Below are 19,649 nucleotides of genomic sequence, written 5' to 3' on the forward strand. Positions count from 1 at the left end.
AATTGAAATTAAAAATAACGGTGTCTAGTAGTAGTTGTTCTCTGAACAGCTATAGAATTGGTGTCAAACAAATCCAGAATTGTAAAAAAAACTTTATTTTATAAAAAGTACCTGAATATTAAAATATACAAAAATAATCTTTCAAAGCTGGAATGTTCAAATATGTACTATGAAATTTTAAAACAGAATGCAAACCTCTGTTAGAGTTTCAACAAATCAGTTCACAAATATTTGGAGTAGACTACAAATAAGTCTAATCTTTATAACAATGACCACTTTTCATACAAACTTTCACATTTTACATTGAACAAAAAGATCTGTCGGTGGACACAATATTATATAATGTTCAGCACACACTGAATCTATTCAAATATATTTAAAAAATACAATTAAGGGAAATACAAATTTAATGTCAATATTGCCAGGTATGAAAACGCAGTTACAGCCCTTAATATTCAAATCAGTCAAATTACTTTATGAAAATTTGTACATAATGTTAACCAAAGGGCTTTTAACTTAAGTATCAAATCAATGCCTAAAGAATGCTTTCTGAATCTACTAAAGTAAAATAGACTGATCACAGCCATCAAAGTCCAAAAATAAAGAACAAGCTATTGATGCAAAAAAAATTTGAAACAAATAATTCTAGCAGCTAAGATTGAACAAAATGATAATGAACTATAGTAGCACAATTAGCCTAACTAGTAAAATTGTTTTTATTTTTTGTCTTGGAACGCAATCAAATAAAACCTGATATTTTTAACATCTAAAAAAACTTTTTTAACTTACGTGCCTATGGTTTAGTAATGTAACTTCAAATGAAATAATATGCAAGTATACAAATCAAACAGTTTTTATAAACTTTTTTTTTTGGAGCTATGAATCTAAAACATGGTAAACAATTTGATTTATTGATTATTGGCAAAAATAAAATCTGAATTTTTTTTCTCTATGCTATCTGATTAAAGTTTAGGGATCCAATGACAATTACATTTACCAATTCTAATATGAAAAATATTATTCAACTGTTTTTTTTTTAATTGATAATTTCCTAAAGCTCAGCTCAAGTAAACAATATAAATCTATAAATACATTTTTTTTATACAGGCTTACTAATCCACATAAAAATAAGCTCTATATTATTACTTATCTACATTGTTTATACTTAAGTAAATTAACAATAATAACTACTATTGCTGCTTTGAAAATTATAGAATGAAATACATTTATTAGGAATAAGCATTATTAAGTTTTGGTAACATATTGTAACAAACTGAGATACATTTACTAAATTCTATACAACTTCACGCTATCAAAACAATTTTTAATATGTGTCCAAAATTGAATCACCATATTGGAGAAGATATATCTGCGTTTCTGTTTATGGATGGCTATTTAGGAACATATTTAAGATGTAGAACCCAGTGTTTAATAAGAAGAAAGAAATATATATATATATATATATATACATATTTATACACATGTGTGTGTATCTGTGTATGTATGTGTGTGTGCTTATACACTTAAATACACTTATATACTTAAACTTTCCCGTATATTCTTATATTACAGTAAGGGGAACAGCATTTCCAGTAAAATATGAATGTTTTTTTTTTTAAAATAGTTTTTTGGATAACCGGAAGTGGCACTTATACTTATATCCTTTTTTCAGTTTCTTAAAAGCCTAGAACTAGATTACTGTGTAAGTTAGGTAGAAAAAATTTCATATATGAGTAAAAGATCTTATTCTCTGAGTTCTGTCAAAGTTTGAGTGATTTCTAGTGACCGGAAGTAGTACTCTAAACTATTTTTGATTTCTCCAAAAACCATTGATTAAACCATATCTATAGCCCAAATGTACTGGAGCTGCCATCCCCCTTAGTGTTATATATGAATATTTGGGAGATTACTCCCGCTTTATTTTAAAGAGAATAAAATTGTGTAGAAAAAAGAATTGTACACAAAGTGAATGAAAGCCAATAGAGTGGAGCATTAATACTATACAAAGGAAAAATTGGTTACCTTTTTGAGAAATCGGAAATGACTTTTTGTACTTTCAGTCACCAGAAATCACTTAAAATTTGAAAGTATCAAAAGAATAAGGTCTTGTACCCATGTATTAAATTTGGTCTACCTAACTGAATCAGTGCTCAAATTATTGCTATTTTAGAAACAAGAAATTGAGTAAAGCATCACTTCCGGTTATCATAGGGCATTCAAATTGCAACGAATCCAAGTATAAGATGTTATACTTAGTTATGAAATTTCATCTAAAACACTGAAATAGTACTCAAGATATCATGTTCACGTGGAAATAAAGTACCATTTCCTGATAACGGAAATTGTTCAAAAGTCAACAGTAACCTGCGCATTCAATGTAATACTTACGTTAAATTTCATCTACTTAAACAGTGCTATAGTTATTGGCTTTCTGGTGATAAAAGTTGATACAGAACTAAAAATTTGATATAATACTTAAATATATATACAAGTATAAGATTTTTATACTTTTAAATGAAATTTTGCCTTTCTAACTGAACCAGTACTTTAGTTTCAGTGTTCCCAAGAAAATGCAGTGAAATATCATATACGTTATCAAAAATCATTCAAAACTTGATTTAAGCCTGAAAAAACTATTGCACATAAAGCTTATATTTAAAGTTTCATCCACCTAACTTATACAGTGCTGAAGTTATTGGCTTTCCGGTTACTGAAAATTCATTTAAAGTTGATACAGAACTACAAATTGTATATAATATTCAGATATGAAATTTCATCAACATAACTGAACAGGTACTCAAGTTATCAGACAGAAAAAATTGCAAAACTTAAATTTTTTAACTCAGGGATGTGTAAAACGAGATTAGTCCTCTTTACTCTATATATATGAGAAAGTTAATATTAATGAAAATATTTAAATGTATAGTTAACATTTACGACTGGTACATATATATAGGCATATTTATATATGAGGGTGTGTACATGTATATGCAAGTATGTGTGTGTGTGTGTGTATATATATATACTGGTCATTATGGAATAGGCTTTGCTCTAGCAATGTTTAAATTTAAATGTTAACGCGGATGTGTTAGTTGATTGTTTAGAGAAAAATTAAAGAGCATTGCATAAAGCTATGCTCAAAACAGCAACCAGTTCAGTGCACTTTTAAATCATTCTAAAATTTCTTACACTTCACCTGCCATTTCTCAAAAACAAGTTTCGTTACACAAATATAATGAGCATCAGAGTCATATCATTTATATGGTGAACAGAAAAAAAGGCACAGGAAAAAAAAACAGAAAAAAGTCAGTTTTTGCTAGGAAAAAAGTCAGAGAAAAAAAAGTCACAACGAAAAGTTTTATCAGAAAAAGTCACTGAAAAAGGTCACAAAATAATTCTAAGAAATATTTTGATCTAGTTGTTGATATTTGTAAAATTTTGGGTGTTTATTAATATGCATGGTAATTTTTTGGTAGCATATTTGTAAACTTTAAAAACATTATGGTTTAAAACAATAATAAGTTAAAATACTCTAAGATAATGTACGTAGCAACCTCAAATACGCCAAAAAGAAATTTAGGCTCATCATTGTGCTTGCATGTTTTTTCTGTACGCCTTATCTTGGTCGGCCTCTCCTAAGTCGGCTTTGTCCGTCCATATTGTGTTGTTTACGTTTTGCGTCAATCACAGTCTTAGTACCGTGTCAGCTTTCTGGTTTGATCCAATGATTTGTTGTGAGCGTGATAAAGGTGGTTGAACTATTGTTGCGATGAGTTGGGGCAGCAAGTCACATTAACTATCTCTTTATGCCATTTCACGCTAATTTAAAGTTAGCATTTAACAAACACGATTGAAACCAAGAAGGTTCGAGCATTATATTAAATTCTATTAAATATTATATGTAAAACAGGATTACAATTAAAGCCAAAAAAATTTACTCTAAAAATTTTTTTATGTGTTATAAATATTACTATATGTATACAACGCACACATTTATATTTAAAATGGTTACATTACATTTAATTAATTGTAAGTTTTTTTTATAATAGATAAAAGTATTAACAAATTCCATGCAAATACTAATTTGTGACTTTTATTCGTGTGACTTTTTTCCTGTAACTTAATGCACACCAGCTAAATCGGCAAGAATTGGTAAAAACAAATACGTATTGATCTATAGGATAATACAATTAGTTACCATAAATCTCTGAAACGACTTATTGGAAAATAATAATCATTTTATTAAATCTTTAATCTTAAAAAACCATGGCTCTTAGAACCAAAAGACACTAAATGGAAATAATTTAAACTTTGATTGCAAAGTTATTATTAGTTATTTCCCTTTAAAATTACCTCAAAGAACCATAAAAATTAATTATTAACTATTCACTCTACCATTATTAATATTTATCACTTTTGCTCCACCAGTCTAAGAGAGAATATTATAAGACATTACGCAGTTGAAAAAATGATAACTGTGTTAATGTATAGAATATTTTGAGAAGATTGAAACTGCCGACGACCAAAAAAAAAATTAAGTCAGCACAAAATAGAATTAACAATGAATTGCATACAAGTACAACAACGTGACATTTTTTTGTTTTCTATGACACACTACCTAGCAGCTTATATATTATATACATATAAAGAGATATCAATATATAATATATAGATGGGTAGGCCTACATGGGTATATACGTCTGATAAAGTAGTGTGTGTGTGTAAATATTTACATTATAGTAAACCAACAGTTTGTACAATAAGGATGTTATTTTTAATCTTAGGTACTTAAAGGATAAAACATAACAGCAATAACAAAGAGTGACATGCAACAAACATCCAGCTGTTGTGTAGTCCAACTCCTTTGTTACAATGACCTGTATCACATATACAAACACTTATATAAGTAGTGCCCTGAACTCCTCTAAGGAATGTTTTGCAGCCCCTGTAGTCTGCAACTGAGCCACTTCCTGATGTGTCTGCAAGATCAATTGGAAAACAAAATTGATTTTGTGTAACATGTAACAAAATATGTTAATAAACACATCGTGCTATTCTGGACAAGGTACAATTTAATATAGATTTTTATGAATCATTAAACACAATACTGCTTTTAGTTTTCAATCAAATAGAGAAAATGGATTAAAATAATTAGAACATTGGTACCTCGACATACAAGTGCCCCAACATGTGAGATTTTTGGGATATAAGCAGTCAAGAGAGCTATTTTTGCTTTGAGTTAACAGCAAAATTTAGGATATGAGTAACTGAATCTGCAGGTTTTACAGTTCATAGCAAATACCACCTGAAAAAGTTGCAACTGATTGTGCATTAATAACTCAGTCAAACTAATTTCCACAACATTCTGAAAGGGAGGAAGAATCAAACCACTTTAACAGATTTTGTCTTAGACTGCTTCAGGTGAAAATGAGTAAAGCGTGCAAACAAGGGAAAGACTAGTGAATAGAAAGCATTCACGAAAATTAAGCAAAAGTAACAATAAGTTATCAAGTAGCAATTAAGTTCAAAGGGCAACAAGTAAGTTAAAGAGACCTAATAAGTTTAGCATTAACACAGTAAAGAGTAAATGAACAAAGTAAAGCTCCTTCACCCCACACTTCCTCCATCATCTTCAGTAAGCTCATGTTGGGTCATTTCAAAAGACTATACACTCTATAAAACCAGTTTATTTCTTTACATTCTCCTTAGTTATGTTTTTATTAAAAATTTGCTATTTTTGCCATTTGCATTTTTCTTATTAAAAATGAGTAACAAAAACAAGTGGTGTAGGAATTTGGGGACAGGCTGGAATGGATTAATAGCATTTTATAAAATTTAAATGGAAAAAACAGCTTTGAGATACGAACAATTAAACATATGGGCAATGTTATGGAGTGAAGTAAATACGAATCTCCAGGTGCTACTGTACTCTATAGTGAAACTCAAATTAATATTTTAAAAGATAATTAAACATCTAATTAAGCCACATTTTATGTCAAAGTGCATTGTCATTGAGCTTTGACCTACGTAAAAAATTAAAACAAATTGGTCCAGTAGAAGTGGTATTTTTTTGAGAAATCAGAAATACCATAAAATACTAATTATTCACCAGAAATCACTTGAAATTTGATAAAATCAAGAGAATAAGATCTTTTAACTATTTATAAAATCTAACTAATCTGTATTTTAGAAACCGGAAATTAAGTTAAGTACCACTTCCGGATATGGGGGTCGCTCAAAATTTGAGAGTAATCCAGGTATAAGATCTTATACTTAAATAATTGAAATTTAGTATACCTAACTGAAACAGTATTCAAGTTATTGTGTTCCCAAGGAAATAGAGCAGTGTACCACTTCCAGATATTGGAAATAGTACAAAAGTTGAAAGGAACCTCAGCATACAATCTAATACCTATATTTGAAATTTTGTCAACCTAGCTTTAATGGTACTAGTGTTAGCAATTTTGAGAGACCGGAAGTAGAGATCATATTACTTCTGGTTACTGGAATTCGCTCAAAAGTTGGTAGGAAACTACAAATTTGAGATAATACTTACGGACAAAACTGTACAAGTAAGCAGCTGTCAGATATTAACTGATAGAAGTGGTTTTGGAATTTTTACTGCACTTTATTTTATGATGATTTTGTATTTTCTTGCCACAATGTCCACAATATCAGTTTTAAATTTTTTTCTAAATTTCTCAACATTCGACATAAATCCGTTAAACTTCCTTAATTAAACTATACTGAATATTTACAAATTTGCTTTTACTTTAGCAAAAAAAAAAAAATTAAAAACAATAAATCATATTATACCTATCAGTGTACGTAGTTTTTCCCGGTAGCCCACTTTAGAGAGACACTGTCTTGTTGCTTGAGCATTACCTAAAAATAACATAACATGAGAAGCTAATGAACACTATGAAAACAACTGCAACTGTTATTACATTAATTCCTTTCTATTTCACTCAAATTAATACTATAGGACCTGGAAATAATTTAACACTTTAACATCATTCATCAAGATCTATGATACTTTTAAAAAAAGGGAAAAATTGCTGGTATTCACTTAGAACTTATAACAAGTTAACTTTTTAAGCCTGTAATTATTTTCATGTTTTACTGGAAATTTTTTTTAAAAACCTCTACAGCTAAACGAATCATATATTTTTACCTGCTGATCTAAAGCCTAAACATTACCAATATAAATTAATCGTGATTGAATGTCCTACACATCAATTTTAAATGTCCTTCATAAATTTTAAGAAATTATGTATTTATTGAAGAAAGATATAATCTATATATATAATTCTCTTCTTGGAGACGTTAGAAAACACCAAACTGTAAGCGTGCCTTGCAGTCCCCTCTCTTCCTCTCTAGGAAGTCTGGTGAGCAGTGGTTCACGCTAAATGTTTACAATCGTAGAGCCGGGTTTAGTGACGGCTATTAAGGGCAGATAATTTAGTTTGAAATGATATTTAACTTAGGGGAGGTAGCTAAGAGGAGCCTGAGGGGGGTAGGGGAAAGGGGGGGGGGGGGGGGGTTAGGGGAAAAGGGGGGGGGGGGGTAATCGTCCTTAAGGACTTACTGATAGTGTTTTAAAGCAAATATTTTCAGTGACAGCAGTGGTACTGTCGAATTCACAAATTATGAATTACTGATTATTTCTGGCAAAAATATGCTTCTGTCAGGACAATTAATGACAACAATTACTTTTCATAAGTTCTTAATCATAGAAAACAAAAGTATATCCATTTTTCTAAAAAAAATCATGGATCGGATTTGTCTTATCATACTTTAATTTTGGTTAATTTTATAATGCGGCCATGTAAATATTTTTAAAAATGCCATTTTGCGTGTTGTTTTACAAAAAAAAAATTCTATAAAAATATAAAATCAACCTAACGAGAAAAATACTAAAGTAAATACAACAAAAAATGGCCTCGCCAGCGTTATCATAACCAAGATTTACTATTAAAAACTTGAATTCTGAAAAAAAACTATATTAATGCAATTTTTGTTCTTTTTACAAAATTATTATTTCTGGAAACAGCTTCCATAAATAATGTATATAAAATACTGATAATTTTCCTCTATTATTTAGACACGAGCCGACCCCCGGCATATAACACACCGCTATTTAGTTTTATTTTCTAATTTCCAGTCATTCATAATTTGTGTATTCGACAGTATCAATAATGTCACTGAAAATATTTGCTTTAAAACACTAAGGGGTCGTCCATAAATGACGTCACACTCGGAGGGGGTCCATAATTTTGTGATGGCGTGTGATGAGGGGGAGGGGGGGTTCAGATGTTGCGACATCACACTTTTGCATTATAAAAAAGCAATGTTAGAAAACAAATTTTAGACGTTATTTTGCGTTTTAGAAAACTGTTTTAATAAATTGCAATAGGGATTGATTAAAATACTCTATTTTGACTGAGTTCAGACAAGATTTGGAAAATATCGATGTTTTAAGAAAAATTCAACTGCAATTTTGAGGGGGGTTGTAGGCTGAGTTGTGAAGTCATTTTAGGGGGGAAAGGGGGTCTGGCTTTTTGTGACCATGTGTGACGGAGGGGAGGGGGGGGGGGGAGGTAAAAATCATCGAAAAAAGCATGACATCATTTATGGATGACCCCTAAAACCTTCCTCCCCCCCCTGTGAAAGCAGCCTCCTCTTAGTTACCTCCCCTAAGTTTAAAATAGTTTCAAACTAAATTATCTGCCCCTAATAGGCGTGACTAAGCTCGGCTCTATGGTTTTTAAACATTTAGCGTGAACCACAGCTCACCAGACCATGTGTAGGCGGGGGTGGTTGCGATATGCTTAGAGAGGAAGAGAGGGGACTACTAGGCGCGCTTACAGCTTGGTGTTTTCTAACGTCTCCAAGAAGATAATTATATATATAGATTGTATGGATAATAAAATAATTTATAACTATAAACAGGCTTTCATTAAAAACAGACAGTAACAAAAGTTGTATTAAAAAATGGATGCATTTTAAAGAATTATATTGAAATACATAATTTTATACCTTGGAGCCACTCCTTGGTACAAACATAGCAACCAGCTCTAACAGCAATACCAATATCTGTTGTTCTGAAGTAGTCTCGTTTGCATCCAATACATTCATAACAGGGTATGCCATTAGGATCATACTCAAAGGTAGGGTCCTGTCCTGGCTGGTAATCTCCAGGTATTAGTTCCTGATCAGACCAATCTATCTGTAGTTCAGTTAAACTCCCATCATTCCAACCTAAACAAAATTAGGATGTTATTGATTTCAGAAATAAAATAAATCAAAATTTGATAATTAAATTTTTTTATTTCAATAACTGATAAATTTCACCTCCAATATATCCTGTCTGTGAAAATTCACTTCCTGAATTTCTTCTAGGATACTGCCTTAAATGTATAACAAAGCCAGTCATAAAATCTTCAACAGGATTTGCATTAAACTGAATTGTAATGTAATTCTGTGTTGATGTAAAAGTTGACTGCTTTGGAAGGTCAGTACCACACAAACCTCTCCATGGAACAGAAGGAAACAATCTTGCATTATCCACCCTATAACCTATAATTTTCAGAAATAAATCATGTCAATCAAAAGTGGTTTCATTGTGTTCTTCTATCTACACTACCATACCTGAAAAATAAGGACATCTAAAACACATTGCATTGTAATACATGTAGGCTACATTTGCTCTTTATCACCTGTTTTCAGTCATCCGATCTTAATCAATATACTATTCTAAGAAGAAGCTTTTCTAAACTTAAGTTCTGGTCAACTAATTAAAACAATATTTCTGACCAGAATACTGAAGCTTTTTGCTTACCTTGAAAATCAATACATTCATTCTTACTTAATATTATTGTGGAAGATAAGCATTAACTAAATACGGGTATGAAACTGCCTGAGTAAGAAAAAGCTGATTTTTTGAAAGGGGAAGGGGTGTAAATGTTCTCAACTTGTTCCCTACATTCCCAGGTTTTCAGACATTTTCAAGGACATTTTTAAAAAATGATCTATAAAAAAAAATTTCACACTACATTAATCACTTAATAATCCCCTTTCACCTTCAGTATAAATGCCTCCCAATAAGTCAAATATAAGATGATGTACATATTTTAATTAACCAACAGATAACTAAAAATTATTAATCTAAATAATATCGCTTGTAGAATTGAGAAAGCCTGGACACTTCAGAGAGCGTAAAAATGACAGCAGACTATTTTCCTCAAATAGAAAAGTAGATTTGCATTAAAAAAGTGGAAAAGTTACCTCTATATAGGTATTTGCATATTTCTTATTTGATATCAATAAGTAAGTGAAGATGAAATGTGATAAAGAGGTACTGTGATGAACAATGAGGGATATTTAGTACATTACTTTTTATAATAAAATTCAATAACACTTACTGTTAAAAATTTTCAAGTAATCATTGCAGCATGGTGCACGTTGTTCTCTACAGCTATCCTTGTATTTGTCAATGTTTAGCTGAGTAACAGTGACTTCCCATTGATAATATGTTTTGCCAATAATTGTGAGAATGCAATCCATTTTTGATGCATAATATTGATTGCCACTATGTGAAAAAACATCTAATTCATCAACATCAAGAACTCGCTCTTCAACAGGATTTAAATAAGTTCCACATTGGCGTTCGCTTTGAAGTACAAAATCACCTGAAATATTTTCTAAGATTAAGTCCTATACATATCTGACATAATTAAATGTCCATCAATTACTTTTTCGGTCTATAGCATTCACAGATATTTTACAAGTAGCTTAAAATAAAATTAAAAATTAATAGGTGAGCTTTAGTTACAGTTCATTATTATTAATAAAATTTTAAACTATTCCTGCCTAGATAATTTAAGCTAGTTTACTACTAGTAATAGAGTAAATTATGCAGTGTTTGCACTTGCCACATAGGAGCTCCTATTATACACACTGGATATACTGCAGTTATGTGGTACAAAAAATGCCCTTTTTTAACTTCTGGAAAAAGTTTTTATTTGTCTCCAAATATTTATTAAGGATTTTTTAAAAATTCTAAAACTATATTTGTTGTATGAATTTTATTCAAGTTTGTTTCAATTGATGTGTCTTAAGATTAGGTCTACCAAGTTGTTAAAACCACCTGTACAGGAAACTTTTCACAGTATATTTCAAGGAAAAATAAGTATTGATTATCAAGTTTTGATTTTTTATTTATTTATTACTTACTTACTAGCAGGATGTAACCTGCACTGGGTTTTAGGAAATATATAGAATTTTCAATTAAATGTCTAAAGGCAAATATGGTATATATAGTAAATGAGGTCATGTTTTTAACCTCTCTTCACCTTAAACACCCCCCCCCCCAATCATATCCGTCCTATCTTATTTTTGTCGTCACATAATAACTTTTTGCCCTGCCTAGCCATAATTCTACTGAAAATGAATGTTTTCAGCATTTTTGGTATTTTGCTTATAACAAATGATCATAACTATTTGCAAGCCTCAAATAGGCCTGCCACCAAATGCCTGCCGACAACAAATAGTCCACACTATATTGACTCCAAATGAAATAACTTCTGACAATAAGGCTCAAACTAAGTAGCTTCTGGCAAAAATGGCATTCAACAAAGAAGTCCAAGACAACTGGCTGCAGGCAAAATTGGACAAAACCATAAAACTGATTGAGATTACAATACTATAACAACCCAACACACCTATTGTGTCGAAGAGTCTATTATATTATCGTACATCAGTATCTAAAATCATCCAGATTTTTTGAGAACTAAACTTAAAGTTAGTGTCAGTACTCCGAGTTAGGCCTGAAAATTAAGTTAAATCTAGAATCTAGATTTAGCTCTAGAGTAGTACCAGTACTCTATTATTTATAATGGCCAATGCTATTCCCAGTCGGTTGGGAATAGCCAAACGGCTACTCCCGGTCGGCTGTTATTTCATGCTAAATATGACTAGGAATAATATCTTACAATAATAAAAGCATTTATTGTGACTGGGGTACCGATTAAGAGAGCAGTGCTATTTTTTATTGTGTTACATTTTAATTAAAAAAATTATTATGGTTTAGGTTTAGTTTAGCTTTTAAGCACATATCAGTCATATCTGCTATGTAAGTCGTAGATGATCAATTGAGCACAATTAAATCTATACTTGACTAATAGATTTAGTCATTTTCAAATAAATACGCCACTATTTAGTTGTTTTATTTTCTACTTTTCAGTACTTCATAGTTAGTGAATTCGACACTACCCTCCCTTCAATCCCCCCCCCCCCCCCACAGTGAAAGCAGCCATCCGTGACGACAGCTTACGGACGACAATGAAAAGTCAAGCAGAACTTGTTATTACCTCCCCTTAGATTCAAATAGTTTAAAAGCTAAATTATCTACCCCTAAACAAGAAAGGAGAGAGCCGACTTAGAGGCTTTGAAAGAAGATCCCTCCAACGCATCCTCAGGATAAAATGGGACGACAAAGTCCCGAACAAGGAAATATGGCGAAGGACAGGATTAAACGACATTGTCTCAGAAGTTCGAACGAGGAGATGGAGATGGCTGGGCCATGTCCTATGCATGAGCAAAAAAAGACTCCCCAACATGCCGCTGAAGTGGAACCCACCCGGAAAGAGAAATAGAGGAAGACCACTGGGAACATGGAGGAGGGAGATGGAAGAAGAAGTACAGGCTACTGGCAAAACCTGGCATGAACTAAAGTGGCTCGCCCAGGACAGGGTGGAATGGCGGAGATTTGTTGCTGCCCTATACTCCACAGGGAGTGATGAGGATTAACCAACCACCAATAGTCGGCTCAATGATTGTAAACATTCGGGGTGAAACTTAGCTGACAAGAATGCACAACCCTCCCTTCAATTCCCCCCCCCCCCCCACAGTGAAAGCAGCCATCCGTGACGACAGCTTACGGACGACAATGAAAAGTCAAGCAGAACTTGTTATTACCTCCGCTTAGTTTCAAATAGTTTAAAAGCTAAATTATCTACCCCTAATAGTTGGCTCATGATTGTAAACATTCGGGGTGAAACTTAGCTGACAAGAATGGTGGGGGGGGGGGGGGGGGGGGGTAGCTATATGCCTAGAGAGCGGGGGAGTAACGGCGTGCGCTTACATGGTCCCCATGAAGAGAATTATATATATAGATAATGCATCAGTTTAGTTAGTTGTATGCTACTCTCTCCAACCACTCTTTATTGTTAAAGTATATCAAAAGGTCTTGTTTCCCTTGCACTACCAAGAACACCTTGATTATATCTTTCAATTCAAAAACACGATTCACATTTCCTTTTGACACCCAGCGTACTATAGTGTAGAACCTCGTGATCTTTATTCATGTCTTTGCAAAGCTCTTGAAACAGACAAGCGTTTAGGGCTCCAGATTTAATATAATTTACGACTTTAATTTTATTAGCAATGGAGTCGGAAGAGTCTTGCTGGCGAATCATGCAGTGGCTTCCCCTTGATTAGGGAGCTAAATCTTTTACTTTTTTATGAAAGCCTGATTTTGACCCAAACATGACGCACCATACGTACAAACCCCACAGCTGTTTTCTCATTCTAATAATCCAGTTTCAAAAAACGTAATTATTTTCTCCATGATATCTTCACAAAATAGCAACTCTTCTTTGCTATCATCTGAATGAATATATTTCACAAGGACAAGCAACTGCTAACACGAACTAACATCTATTGATTCATCAACTTGAAAATCAAACAATGGTGAAAGTTTGATTTCATTTAAAATTAGTTTTTTAACATCTATGGACATGTCTGCTATATGCCGCTGAATAGCATCATTAGACAGAGATATTTGTTGCATCTCTACTGCACCGGAATACCCAAGAATTAATTTCACCATCTTCAACAAACATGGTTTGATGAGATTTTCTCCTATTGTGTAAGAGGTTTTTTTGCTTGGCAATTTCTAATGCGACTTCAAATGATGTTTGCACTAATGCTGTGTTTTCTTATTGAAAACTTCCTGCTCGATCAAGCATCTGGCGCTGGCAACTAGCTTGTTGACGACAAAAGAACTCCATATCTTTTTTGGTGTGTTCCGAATGACTCGTCTCAAAATGCCATTTCAGCTTTGAAATCTTCATAGACTCATGACTAAGAACAACTTTGCGCAGTAATTTTTTTTTACTCCACTTCCATTGTGGTTTTAGTAAAGCCGAATTTCATATATTCTTCTAAATATGTGTGCTTTTTCTTAATTGCTAGGGTTGTGTTTATAATAAAATACGCTCAAACGGAGGTGAACGTGAAGCAGCGAATAAAATATGCTAAAATGGAGTTTTACCAGATAGAGGCCTATATAATATAGTATATAGGCCTACTAAAATATATATAGATCTAGTAGTTAGTAGTATATTCTATAGGCCTAGATCTATAAAATAATCTATGGGCCTATACTTAGATCTATAGAGTTAGAGTGAGTTTATTATATCAGATATATAACGTCCCTTCAACTGACTTGAACCCGGATTAGAACTCGAGCCTTACGGGTTAGCAGTCCTGCTCTCTACCACTAGACTCTAGACCAGGGGTTCCCAACCCTGTGCCAGCGGGCGCCATGGCGCACGCTGAACGATTTGTATGTGCCTGCCTCTCACTATTCGACAGAGACAGAATTATTTTCATAAACATTATTTTAAAATATGATTTATTTTTATTCATTTGTTACAGTTTTAATTTTTTTTTGACTGCCAAGGTATATTAAATATGTTTGATACTTGTCCCAATGTGTCTAGCGGCGAGCCAGACTGCACTATTTACGTTTTGTAAATACATTTCTCTGTGTGTATGCAATTTGAATAAAATTTTGAAACATTTTTGTTTATTATTTATTAATACATTATGACTAGGCCTATAAGAAAATAAATTTGGGAAAATGACCAGTTATGGAAGGAGTTTGTCGATTTAAAATAGGCGGTGCCCGCCACCCTACCGATATTTTAGAATGTGCTCTAGAGTAAAAAAAAGGTTGGGAACCCCTGCTCAAGACCACTCCGTCCCATACTATTTAATTTAATTTATATTAAATATTAGGCCCTGGGCCTATTTTTACTTTTTACTATTTTAGTATTTAACTAGATCTAGAATCTTGATCTACAACTAGAGTCTAGGGTAAAACCTTAGTTTAGCGTCGGTTATTATTCCGGAATCGTATAGCTGCTATACTATAGCAGAGTATAGCAGTAAAAAACAAGAAAACATTGACAAAGTCTGTCACACAGTTCCGGAATCCACCGGAAGTACTGTAAACCATACTTTATTTGGTAATCTATCGTTTTGGGTACGTAAAATCGCCCGCGGCTATTTATGTACGAAAACGTTACCTCATTGTCAAGGCTTTAATAGAAGTATATTGTCATACTTGTGTGTCAAATATTATAGATAAATGAATAATAAACCTAAATCAATGGCTAAATATATCGATACAGACCAGAAATTAACTTTAAACAGCAGTGTCTGAGAGCAAGATTTGCTATATAAACAGCAGCCATTTGTAAAATAGAGTGGCTTCCCCCTGAATCTGGCGCTAAAAGCTTATAAAAATAAAACTTAGACAAGATGGCTGCTATAGTAAATGAGCATGGTTGCATCTGTTGGAAACATCGCTAGTCTTCATTTATTACGGAAAAGTTTTAATTCAATTGTTTAAAAACAGGTACATAAATGAATCAAGGAAACATTTTTGAATTTTTTAAAACATAAATCTTCCTCAAAATGTGAAATAATTATTAAAATTTAAGGAGTCACCTGTTTTTCACATTACAAATCGCGGGCGATTTTACGTACCCAAAACGATAGATTACCCTTTATTTCAAATTATTTGGCATCATCTTTTACTTTTAATACAGAATGTTTAAAATTTGTTACAAAGGTGTGGTTTCATTTTCAAAATACTAGGGCCCTAGGGCCTAGGCCAATAATAATTAATAAATTTTATGTTTAGGCCTATTATGAGTTTTATATTGATTTGGTTAAATTTAGGAAAATAAAATAAAATTAAAGTAATTAATTAGGAATAGTAGGCCTACAATGCAGTTTTACCTTAGATTTTAGATCTAGATTAATAACAGTAACAGGGATTACAACATACCTTTAACAAACAGGAAGAACGATGTCAGTAAAGTACAAATTGATAAAGACGCCATTTTAAAAAAGATTATCCTTGGTTATAATCACCAAGGGAGAAAACCCAGGTAGGCCTATGCTGTGTGGAAAATTTTAATTTTCAAAATAAAGCGGAAGTGAGCTCCCCTAAACTTTCAAGTAGTATAATTATTCTATACGAGAAAAATGGCCCGTTGAGGAAGGATACACCGGGCGCTAGGTTGATAGTGCTGTCTCTTTTCTCTAAACTAAAACCAACCCACCCCCCCCCACACACCACCCCCCAACCCCCCCCCCCCCACCCCCACCCACCACCCCCCACCCCCTTCCCCACCCACCACCCCCCACCCCCTTTTTATTCAATGTTTACGCGATAATCAATGACGTCATATGACTGTGTGCACACTGTGTGCTTGAGATTATTTTCAACTCTATGCTAAATGTGTCGACGTCATACTTCGTTTTTCGAATTACTATGCAGGTTTTTAATTTGCTTGTGTTTTCTCTAGAGCGTTCTTGTCAGATAGACAGACAGAGCGTTCTTGTCAGATAGATACACAGACAGCGAAACTATTAGTATTAACGAGAAAAATGGCCCGTTGAGGAAGGATACAACGGGCGCTAGGCTGATAGTGCTGTCTCTTTTCTCTAAACTAAAACCACCCCCCCGCCACACCCCCCCACCCCCCCCCACACACACCACCCCCCACCCACACGCACACCACCCCCACCCCCCACACCCCAAAAAAATGTATACCGTCCCATTCAACGAAATATAATTATATACTTTTTCCAGTGTCCGCCCCCTCCCCGAAAATTCTACCCCCGCCACCGAAAATTTCAAGTACCCCCACCCCTCTCCGGGGAGGAAAAAGTCTAAATTAAACCCCCCCCACCCCTCCCCCCACTCAACTCCCACCCCCCCCACCCCCCTCAGACGTTCTTACGCGTGGGGTGGGGCTTCGCCCCTACCCGAAGAATTGTATGCAAGAAACTCTTCACGCAAACCATTTAGATTAGACAACATTTCCTTTTTATTCAATGTTTACGCGATAATCAATGACGTCATTATATTACTGTGTGCAATTTCCGCCTTGAGATTATTTTCAACTCTATGCTAAATGTGTCGACGTTTTTCGAATTACTATGCAGGTTTTTAAATTGCTTGTGTTTTCTCTAGAGCGTTCTTGTCAGATAGAATTTTTGCTTATGTTTTCTCTAGAGCGTTCTTGTCAGACAGAGCGTTCTTGTCAGATACACAGACAGACAGTGAAACTATTAGTATAGATATCCTTGTGTTTTCTCTAGGGCGTTCTTGTCAGACAGATAGATAGATAGATACATAGAGAGACAGCGAAACTATTAGTATTACGAGAAAAATGGCCCGTTGAGGAAGGGTACAACGGGCGCTAGGCTGATAGTGCTGTCTCTTTTCTCTAAACTAAAACCAACCCACCCCCCCACACACCACCCCCACCCCCCCCACCCACACACACCACCCCCACCCCCACCCCCCACCACACACCACCCCCAACCCCTCAACCCCACCCCCACCACACACCACCCCCTCCACACACCGCCCCCCCACCCCCCACCCCCCCCCCCCAAAAAAAAAACATGTCTACCGTCCCATTCAACGAAATATAATTATATACTTTTTCCAGTGTCCGCCCCCTCCCAGAAAATTCTACCCCCGCCCCCGAAAATTTCAAGTACCCCCACCCCTCTCCGGGGAGGAAAAAGTCTGAAAGAAACACTGAAACCAACCCACCCCCCCCCCCACACACCACCCCCCCACCCCCCCACACACACACCACCCCCCCCACACACACCACCCCCCACCCCCACCCCCCACACACACCACCCCCCCCACCCCTCCACCACCCCCCACCCCCAAAAAAAACATGTCTACCGTCCCATTCAACGAAATATAATTATATACTTTTTCCAGTGTCCGCCCCCTCCCAGAAAATTCTACCCCCGCCCCCGAAAATTTCAAGTACCCCCACCCCTCTCCGGGGAGGAAAAAGTCTGAAAGAAACACTGAAACCAACCCACACACCACCCCCACCCCCCCCACCCCCACACACCACCCCAACCCCCCCCCCCCCCCTACGCCCCCCCCCCCCCCCCCCCCAAAAAAAAAAACATGTCTACCGTCCCATTGCAAGAAAACCACTTTTTAGATTAGACACATTAATTAGGCGGTAATTTTATTATAGAGTATCGATGAGGAAATTTCTTTTGAGTTGTGGAGGGGGGGGGGGGCTCAGACGTTCTTACGCGGGGGGTGGGGCTTCGCCCCTACCCGAAGAATTGTATGCAAGAAACTCTTCACGCAAACCATTTAGATTAGACAACATTTCCTTTTTTTCAATGTTTACGCGATAATCAATGACGTCATTTTACTGTGTGCACTCTCTGGTTTGAGATTATGTTCTACTCTACGCTAAATGTGTCGACGTCATATTTCGTTTTTCGAATTACTGTGCATGTTTTTATTTTGCTTGTGTTTTCTCTAGAGCGTTCTTGTCAGACAAAGCGTTCTTGTCAGACAGAGCGTTCTTGTCAGATAGATAGACAGACAGCGAAACTATTAGTATTAACGAGAAAAATGGCCCGTTGAGGAAGGGTACAACGGGCGCTAGGCTGATAGTGCTGTCTCTTTTCTCTAAACTAAAACCAACCCCCCCCACCCCCACCCCCACCCCCCCACACCCCCCCCCCCCCACACCACACACCACCCCCCACCCCCACCCCCACACACCACCCCCCACCCCCACCCCCACCCCCCACACACACCACCCCCTCCACACACCGCCCCCCCACCCTCCACCCCCCCCCCCCCCCAAAAAAAAACATGTCTACCGTCCCATTCAACGAAATATAATTATATACTTTTTCCAGTGTCCGCCCCCTCCCAGAAAATTCTACCCCCGCCCCCGAAAATTTCAAGTACCCCCCACCCCTCTCCGTGGAGGAAAAAGTCTGAAAGAAACACTGAAACCAACCCAAACCCCCACCAACCACACCCCACTCCCCCACCCCCACACACCACCCCCCACCACCCCCACACACACACCACCCCCCCCACCCCCCAAAAAAAACATGTCTACCGTCCCATTCAACGAAATATAATTATATACTTTTTCCAGTGTCCGCCCCCTCCCAGAAAATTCTACCCCCGCCCCCGAAAATTTCAAGTACCCCCACCCCTCTCCGGGGAGGAAAAAGTCTAAAAGAAACACTGAAACCAACCCACCCCCCCACACACCACCCCCACCCCCCCCCCCCCCCCCCCCCCAAAAAAAACATGTTTACCGTCCCATTGCAAGAAAACCACTTTTTAGATTAGACACATTAATTAGGCGGTAATTTTATTATAGAGTATCGATGAAGAAATTTCTTTTGAGTTGGGGAGGGGGGGGGGGGGGCTCAGACGTTCTTACGCGGGGGTGGGGCTTCGCCCCTACCCGAAGAATTGTATGAAAGAA

At 35.6% G+C, this 19,649-nt stretch overlaps 1 protein-coding gene across 1 annotated transcript; it reads right to left on the reverse strand.

Annotated features, from left to right (window-relative positions):
* Nucleotides 1-77: 77 nt before the first annotated feature.
* LOC131948025 (uncharacterized) lies at nucleotides 78-16,250 on the reverse strand. The gene is made up of 6 exons (XM_059309483.1): nucleotides 16,142-16,250; nucleotides 10,425-10,691; nucleotides 9,355-9,579; nucleotides 9,040-9,261; nucleotides 6,817-6,885; nucleotides 78-4,979 (listed from the first exon to the last, which is right to left on the reverse strand). The coding sequence occupies exons 1-6, from the start codon at nucleotides 16,194-16,196 to the stop codon at nucleotides 4,789-4,791; spliced, it is 1,029 nt and encodes a 342-aa protein (XP_059165466.1). The 5' UTR covers nucleotides 16,197-16,250; the 3' UTR covers nucleotides 78-4,788.
* Nucleotides 16,251-19,649: the final 3,399 nt, after the last annotated feature.

The sequence above is a fragment of the Physella acuta genome, unplaced genomic scaffold, assembly GCF_028476545.2.
Source record: "Physella acuta isolate Inbredline_101_S28 unplaced genomic scaffold, ASM2847654v3 ptg000621l, whole genome shotgun sequence".
In the NCBI taxonomy this organism is placed as follows: Eukaryota; Metazoa; Mollusca; class Gastropoda; family Physidae; genus Physella; species Physella acuta.